Genomic DNA, 8,741 nt, shown 5'->3' with positions numbered 1-8,741 from the left:
TCCACTCCCTGAACTAAACTGAACCGTGCCGAGCTTCATCAGCTCTTGAGAGAACCTTTCTTCAGTGAAGCTTTGGCCGTGGCCTCGAGAGTAACTCATGTTCCATAAAGAAAGCTTCAACTCACCACTAACTACCTAGCATGTTCCATAAAGAAAGCTTCAACTCACCACTAACTACCTAGCATGTTCCATAAAGAAAGCTTCAACTCACCACTAACTACCTAGCAGTGCCCTGTGAATACACTGTCTTGCCTTGTGATGCATTGGTTGCTCGAAACAGAGTAGTACAATTTTGGCTCCGTGACTCTTAAATCCCAATAAGATACAGTCCTAGGTTCATACATACAACAGAGCAGACTTGACATTCCAGTACAGAGCGTACAATCAGGAAATAGATATTATATTTAGTTTGGAAAATTGCATTGTGCTGTGCACGTGCCACATATACCATTTCAAAGCTGACTAATCAAGTCAATTCGACAGACAGTTTAGAAGCAGACAAAGGGAAGAACAAGCAAAATTGAATAGTCCAGAGCAAGAATATGGACGCCAACAGTGTCAAAAACCAGGTCCCATCAACCGCTCAGCTGCTGTCCCTGCCTCCTACTGTCCCGTCAACTGCTTTATCCTCTCCTCACGAAGCTTGTCCTTGAGCAGCAGGTCGTTGATTTGTTTCCTTGCCAAGGACTGCTCGTACATCTGCGCAGCCTCGCGCTTCTTCTCCTCCTGGGCGCGGTTGAACTCCTCGAGTCGAAGCCGGTCCATCTCTAGCCTCGCAGCCTCACGCCTCATCCTCTGCTCGTACCTCGTCAGCGACTTCTCGGGGTCGTTGAACCAATAATCTTGCAAGACGAGGCGCCTTCCACTGCCAAAGAACGGTATCTTCAACTGGTACACCATCTCATCGCAGACGCCCCCCAAGATTTCCGGGGCATGCTTTTGCAGCTGCCCCAGGATCTCTGACCCCCGATCAATTACTTGCTGTCCGACATACCAGGCCCCCACAACCCCAGACAAAATGACAACAAGCGTGATGATTTGCAGATCTTGCACCGTCTGGATCTCCGCAAGGCACTTGCTTGCCACTGAATTACACTTGGCCACCCCGGTGACTAGAGCCTGGACAGTCTCCTCGTCGATCACCAGGGCACCAGCTGAGTAGCAACGTGCCTGAAACAAAACAGTAGCAGAGGCTGGAAGGTTTAGTACAATAAACCTACTACTTATGTGACACAACCAAAACAGGCTGCTCATGTGAACCACATCACAATTACCAACCTGCTGAACACGAGCAGTGCTAACGAGGCTGCTTCCCGCACTGGTGGCTGGGCTTGGGTACACAAGTGCCTGCAACAACACCGAGGCTTTAATGTCAGAAACATAAATTATAGTGCTAGGATAGATGCAAAAACAGCAAACTATATATCTAATCCAAACCCTAGCAATACAATAAAATACTGGTGAAAAACTTCCTGTGCTAAACTGTTAGGATGTGCCTCCTGTTTCAGGTTTAGCTGTTCTTTCACAGTAGTATTATACAACTCCTCCTGTTTCAGGTTAGCTGTTCTTTCACAGTAGTATTTAATAACTCATGCATTATGCTGGAGTTTGGCCAGCAACCAATATCCAAATGGTATATTTCCTAATGTATCAATATTGACATCCCTCTTCCAACAAAATTACTAACCTGCTGAACAGCAGTGTTGGCAAAGCTGCTTCCGGCACTCCAGCTTGAGTAGGCAAGTGACTGCAACAACACAGAGGCTTTAATGTCAGATATATATATATATATATATATTGAAGTGCTAAGATAGATGCAAAAACTGCAAAGTATTATGTTATTAATATCTAATACAAATCAGCTAGCAATTAAAAAAATATAATGGTGAACAACTTCCTGTGCTAAATTACAGGATGTGCCTCCTGTTTCAGGTTTAGTTATTCTTTCACAGTAGTATATAACAACTCATGCATTATGATGTTTCTAGGCTATAGCAAGTGATCACTGGAGTTTGGCCAGCAACCAGTATCCAACTGGTAAATTTCCTGGGAGATCAATTGGCATCCCTCTTCCAAGCAGATGAAGCAAAGATGCTGCTACTACCCCTTGCATTCAAGAGGAACCTGTCTCAGGGAACTGATAGAAGATCTAGATCCCCTGCATTCACTCCGGGTCTGGCTGCAAACCATGGCAAATCTGCTACAGAGGCACCTAAAGCCACCCCTGTTAAGCTTTCTCCATCACAATCCGATGACCATGGACGTGAGCAAACCAGAACCTTCTCCTTTGGAACAAGAAAAGAACAAGATAGACAGCTTGACCAACTGCAAAAGTCACCCTTCATGAGTTCAAAACGAAAGCGCCTAGTGGAATCTGCAGATACAACCAAACTCAACAGCAAAGTTCTCAGGATGAAGCTGTGGGAGAGATCCTTGGTACATCACAAACTAAACAGGCTGTTGCTTCAACAAACCCTGAAGACAATGAGACACCTGACCAGCCTAAACATTTAACCGCCAAGGGAGAAACGGCTGAATGGAATGACTAAAGTTGGGCATCAGAAGATGCAGTTTTCACATAAGTTGCTGCCGACGACACTAAAGCAGGGTGAAGTTGCTGCCCACAGGAGGGACATATCCAGACAAGTTCTCTTCTCAGACTATTTCATCAAAGAGTAAAGGAAAATTATTCTAACTGTTGCACCGCAAGGAGAATCCTAATTTGAGCAAAGCTTCAGGCAGAAGCCCTCAGGCACATAAAGCAGCAGGGAAAACAAATTTAAGCCAGCCACCATCTGGCTCTGCTAGTCCATCACCTGAACCGAAAATGTACCCATGGGACAACTGAGGCAAGTCCCCAGGTAAATGGTAAAGCTGAGAGAAATTTACCAGTCCATTGGCAGACAGATTCAGAGTCAGCAAGGAAAATATTTCATCAAATAGCAAGGAAATTAATTTTCACTGTTGCACGGCAAGGACCAAGGAGCCCTCAAGCACTTAAATTAGCAGGAAATGATTTGAACTCGCCACCATCTGGTGCTGCTAGTGCCTTCTCTGCAGGGACAAATATCCAGGACCAAGCACCTGTCCAGCTAGTACTACTAGCTAAATCGAACGAACGAGCATGCTGGGCGTGGTGGCGGGGACGGTGGGGACTTACCGAGGTCTTGCCGAAGACGGCGCGTGGGGCGGCCGGGGTAGAGAAGCCCTTCGCCGGCGGCGAGAACCGCGGCGCCGGCGCTGCCAGATGGAGAGCGGCGCTCCTCGTCCTCGACGCGACCGTGCGAAGCGCCATGGGCTCCTGGCCGCGGTCTGGATGGGAGCGACGGCGACGGCGACGGCGACGGCGACTAGGGCTTCCTTCCCCTCCTCTCCCTCTCTTCTCTCTCGACCTCTGGAGAACCTTCTGGAATTCTCCCCTTGCCTCTCGCGCCGGCTGCCACGCTCGACCAACTTAATGGGCTATTGCTACTGGGCCGGTCTACCCACCCCATCTCTCCTTTATTTGTGAGCATTTTTACGGCTATGGTCACAGAAATCTTTTTAGTTCCTGCAAATATCGTCACCGGACTCAAGAAATGTTAAGTTGGACTACATCAATCTTGGTCCGGCCACGTTTGAATATGTAGGAGTAAATTATCACATTGAATGCTAGATCAACAGAAAACACACCCGTCTACAATTTTTTTGTTGTTGCAAAAAAACACCATGTCCACCATAATCTATTTGCAAAAAAACATTGATCGACGGGTTTGGCTCGGCCGAGCGCCAAACTATCATAAACGCACTCAAAAGAGTGCTAATCCGCCGATAAGTGGTCTACATAGTTTTTTTTACCATAGACATGATGTTTTCTTCCAAAAAAAATGTAGACTGGTGTTTTCTGCTGACCTGGCCTTCAATGTGGTTCAGGTTCATACAACTTCTTCATGTCAGCTATCAATCAGTTAGAAAAAAAAGAACTCTAAATTTATAATCTACTCCCTCCATCCCATAATTTTTTAGACCAGTCTAGTGTCAAAAACGCTCTTAAATTATGGGATGGAGGGAGTATCTTTTAGCTTGAATGAGCCACGCCATCCTTGTGAAGTTCCTTGATACCCCCAAAATAAGTCCTAAATCTCTATAGGGTAGCATGTTTACCAAAAAAAATCATTCTGAAGCGCCATTCTAGTCATTTCTTAGAAAAACTATTCGTAGAAATGTGGTATTTAGACATGATCGGTCTTCAAGATACACCTTGTTTTAATATTTTATTAATAATATGTCAGAATAAAAACCATATGAAATTCAGTTAGAAAATTCTATTTGTGTAACTATAATAAACCACTCCAAACTAATGGAACTTAATTAGACATGAATGGTACTCTCTCCGTTTTTATTTACTCTGCATATTAGATTTGACTGAAGTCAAACTTCATAAACTTTGACCAAGTTTATAGAAAAAATATGAACATTTACAATAGAAAATCTATATGATGTGAAAGTGTATTCAGTAATGAATCTAATGGTATTGATTTTTTTATTGTATATGTTAATATTTTTATCTATAAACTTTGTCAAACTTTACAAAGCTTTATTTTGACCAAAGCTAATATGCGGACTAAATAAAAACGAAGGGATGAGTATTAATATTTTAGGAAAATTACAAGAAATATGTAATAGACACTTGTATTGGATCAATATCTATAGTATTATCTTACGTCATATGTATATTCCAATTTATACAGATTTAATTCCATGCTAAGGCCGGGAATAGAATTTATTTTGGAATAAAAGTAGTACGCGCAATTTGTAACTATCGTTACCTCACTACCCATCGATCTAAGGAACAACCAACCTCATCCTATCTGAACCATTGGTCTTCGTTGTTGCTGCGGAAGGCGCGGAGGAGGGAGAAGGTTGTGACAATAACCGGCACATTGAGGTTAGGTGCAGTGTAGGTCTGGGCGCCAGTTCTAGTGGAGCTCAGCCACCACCCAGCGGGGCAGCACTAGGAGCCATTATAAAAATATCATGATCATCTTTTAGTGCGCACAAAGATGTTTATAACCTCATAAGCAAAGACCTATAGTGCTGCTTGTATATCGAGAGATACTACAGGAATCGATACTCATAGCACATTCTTCTTAGTTGTACAGGAAGAGATGCTAAACGTATTTTTATCAGTGCACATACCTTCAAAAACGGGCTAGCTTGTTCTTTCTACTTATATACCTACACATGGGATGCCATGTTAGTTCTGTTGTGCAAATAATCATTGTTTGTGTTGATGAGCAATGACAATGGCTCCCAAAATTACAATACTTGTTGAAAGTACGCCTTGTTGCAAAACAATCCTACTTATAAATAGTATATTTTCCTGATAGATTGTGATGAATATTTGTTGCTTTTACCCACTTTGGTGCTGCTTCAGTGTATGCATACTAAATCGTAAACGAAGATGATTGTATTATTATTTTGGTTAAAGTGATTTCCTCATGTAGTCTACTAGATTTAACTTAAATGATTTTGTCATAAACTCATTGTCTTCATGCTGATTTATATTTGTAGATATTGACAAGGCAAAGAAACAAGATAAAAAAGAATAAGTGGTGAGTTTTTCTTTGTTTAAGAATTGTTGTGTAGTACAACAAATGAGGGGATTAAAATTCTGGGTCAAACTTAATTAACATATTTTTAGTGATATATGGGTATTTTTCAACTTAGTGAACATGTATTAGTTTATTGTGGTTCCGTGGCAACACACGGGCACTTAGGTAGTAGTTACAAAAACAATGTGGTTGCTTTAAGAAAATTCTTCTCTTCCGGCCGTTGTAATGGGTGGAACCGTGGAAGAACAAGAACCAAAGGTAGGTTGGAAAGGGTGGGTAGTCAGGCAGATTTTGATGAGAGAGTGAGTCCCCTTTCCTCGCCCCACCTTTGGGAGGCTCCACATCGTGCCTCACCTGCATGGAGAAATATGTGTTTTCTTTTTCTTTTGAGAAAAGAAAAGTAGTATTGGCTAACAATCAACTAGCAACTCTTAATTAGCCTATGGTTAGCAATGTTAATCTCATGGCTTATTGTTGTAGCTTGTGGACCGGTCTTGTTTTAAGTTTTCGTGTGGCAGTGCGTTGGGCAGGACACTGGTATCGACTAGGTGTTGTGTGCAAAATTCAGTTTCAGAAAAATGAAACCAGGAGCTCTAGCCCTGGGGGATTAATTATTTTTATAAAAAAGGAACTCTTAGACTATATGAGTTCCCTTTCTTTTCCCCACCTTATCAACCATTAGCCGCTCCCAAGAAATCCGTCCCATACTCCCGAAAGATAACTCTCCGGATAATAGTAATTAACCATTCTCTAATCAAGGATAATGATGATTCTCCTTTGCATTGCAAAACAAATCCAGTCTCTCCAAACATCAGAAAAGTATCATCAGGAAAACAAATTTGGTACGAAGATGCAATAAAATCTAAATGAAGCAAAAGCTACTAGATGCTAGCCAGAGAGTTTGCGCTTACGTGCTGGCCAGCCATGAAGAGACAGGGAGATGCAGCTCCTCAGCGTGAGGAGGCCTCGCCGCCGGCCGGGATTCCAGTGAAACATGAGCTGGGATGGAAGAGCGGCCTCTGCCATGACCGCAGATCCAACCTACAAACAGTAGAACAAAGACCGAGTATGATTAGACTAACACATGCACAGAAAAATAATAATCCGTCATATGCTTATGAATTGAAATCAAAACCAATCAAGATCTGATGAAGACTAGCTAGAGAACAGGGTCGAATTAATTTGACCAAACCCAACGCCTAGAAATTAACCTGGCTTGCTTTTGCCTAGGATTCAGCAGAGACGAGAGCTTGTCGCCGTGTCCGGCCGGCTGGATCAGATCGCGTCCGGCCGGCCTGCCGGACGGATCACATCGACCGTACCGGCCGCGAGACGCAAACGTAGGGCACCCTGCGTGGGTGCGAGCGGCGACGGCAGATGGCCGGTGAGGAGAGGAAGACTTGACGGAGCAGCCATGGGCGGCGCGGCTGAGATCCAGGGAGAGATCGATGCGGCCGGCGACGGCGCAGGAGGAAGAGAGAGAGATATGGATCCAACCCACCCAAGAGATAGATAGGGTTACGGCCGGTGAGACTTGTTACTGCAATACCCGCGTGAGGAGGGAGGGCCAGACCCAGACACACAGGGAGAGGCCCAGTCCTAATTGCACCCGAAACGTAGCACAGCAGTAGCGAATTGAATTCAGTTGAATTGAATTGAATTCGTGTTGCATCTGTCCGCGTCCAGGATGTGACCAAATTAAAGTGCGGTGGGTGGCCGGCACACTCATTCATGCCTTGTCGTCCTTTTCCTTCCTTGGTGTGCCACCAGCCCTGTGGAGCCTAGCGAGCTGTGCCTGCGCTGCATGCCCACTAAGTGGAGTAATACACTAGTCCTTGGCTCCTTGCTCGATTCATCATGAGCTGTATTTCAAAAAAAAAAAAAATGAAAATCGTCGGGAGCTACTAGCATGCATGCATGCATGTCCACCTGCTGGTGATCGTGCAGACTTGAAGAAGAAGAAGAAGAGGAGGAGGAGGAGGAGAGAAGGAAGAAGTGAGTGAAACAAGCAGCATGCATATACAATAAGCAGCTCTTGCTTGGCATTGGGAGGAGATTTTATTCGTACTATATATTATGGATCATTGACCATTCTTACTCGTATACTCGTACTAGTGGTAAGTAAAGTAAGCGGCATGCATGTGCTATTATGCTCGGGGGAGAAGGAGAGAGAGAGACTGTAGATAGATGCTCTTTGGAAGAGAGAGGCGAGATGAGTCCAGAATACAGAGCTCGGCCGGCGGGAAAGAGGTGGCCCATGCATGCATGCCTCCATAGAAAAATGGCCCTCGCGTCGCGCATGCATGCACGCAGCGGCTGTCGGCAAAGCAAAGAAACGAGAGAGAGAGGGACCTCGACGACCGTGCGCGCCATGGTTACTGTACAATATAGTACTGTACATGAGTGCAGTACTACTACTTGGTTACTAGCTGTACTTACTGTGGAACGCAGTTGTACGTACGTCTTTTCTATCATGTCGAGGCTCGTAGCAGCATGCACGCGGCGTACGCGTACGTACAGTAGATCCAAACCGAGTGCACGGGAGGACAAAATTACTGTTCTGACCCATTGTGCAAAGAAAATCCCGATTTGATCTTGTTCCAAATTTTTTTCCGTTTCTGACTTTTTTTGGTGACGCCAAGATCCCTGGCGTCTGGGTTACGAAGCAGACGCCAGGGGCCTTGGCGTCTGGCCCCTGGCCCGCACTGCCCGCCTGCCCGTTGACCTGCTGACGTGGCAAAGGGGCCAGACGCCAGGAACCCTGGCGTCTGGCCCTGATAACAGAATAACCCTTGAGAAAAGTGTGTGGGACCCACACCACACACTTTCCCCAATCCACAACCCGAGCTTGAAGAACACTTGGAGCTCTCACACTCTCTCCTACCCCTCAAGCTCCCCCTCAAATCCTCTCCAAAAGGTACATCCCTTAGGTGGATCTTTCCATCACTTTGTTGCTCTTGTTAATCTCCCCCAAATCATCCAATTATTTTTTGTCAAATCTTGTTATTTTGGTTGCATTTTATACATGTTGGTGGAACCCTAGTTCATGTTTTCTCCCTTATGTTAGTGTGAATGGCTTGGTTAACTTTGATAATATAGTGCTATGCATGGTGTGTAGTAGGAATATATGCTTGTTGAGTAGAAAGA

General features: G+C 44.6%; 1 protein-coding gene across 2 annotated transcripts; it reads right to left on the bottom strand.

Moving 5' to 3' along the window:
• Positions 1-383: 383 nt before the first annotated feature.
• On the bottom strand, positions 384-7,175 carry LOC123152335 (uncharacterized). Of its 2 annotated transcripts, XM_044571909.1 has the most exons (6): positions 6,806-7,175; positions 6,506-6,635; positions 3,161-3,550; positions 1,688-1,747; positions 1,279-1,347; positions 384-1,170 (listed from the first exon to the last, which is right to left on the bottom strand). In XM_044571909.1, exons 3-6 carry the CDS (start codon positions 3,293-3,295, stop codon positions 604-606), a joined length of 831 nt encoding a protein of 276 aa, XP_044427844.1. In that variant the 5' UTR covers positions 3,296-3,550; positions 6,506-6,635; positions 6,806-7,175; the 3' UTR covers positions 384-603. The 2 variants fall into 2 exon arrangements, with proteins under 2 accessions (XP_044427844.1, XP_044427845.1); XM_044571910.1 differs by lacking the exon at positions 3,161-3,550 and having other exon boundaries at positions 6,806-7,172.
• Positions 7,176-8,741: the final 1,566 nt, after the last annotated feature.

This window comes from Triticum aestivum, chromosome 7A (assembly GCF_018294505.1).
Source record: "Triticum aestivum cultivar Chinese Spring chromosome 7A, IWGSC CS RefSeq v2.1, whole genome shotgun sequence".
In the NCBI taxonomy this organism is placed as follows: domain Eukaryota; kingdom Viridiplantae; phylum Streptophyta; class Magnoliopsida; order Poales; family Poaceae; genus Triticum; species Triticum aestivum.
This window is presented reverse-complemented; position numbering and strand designations above follow the sequence as displayed.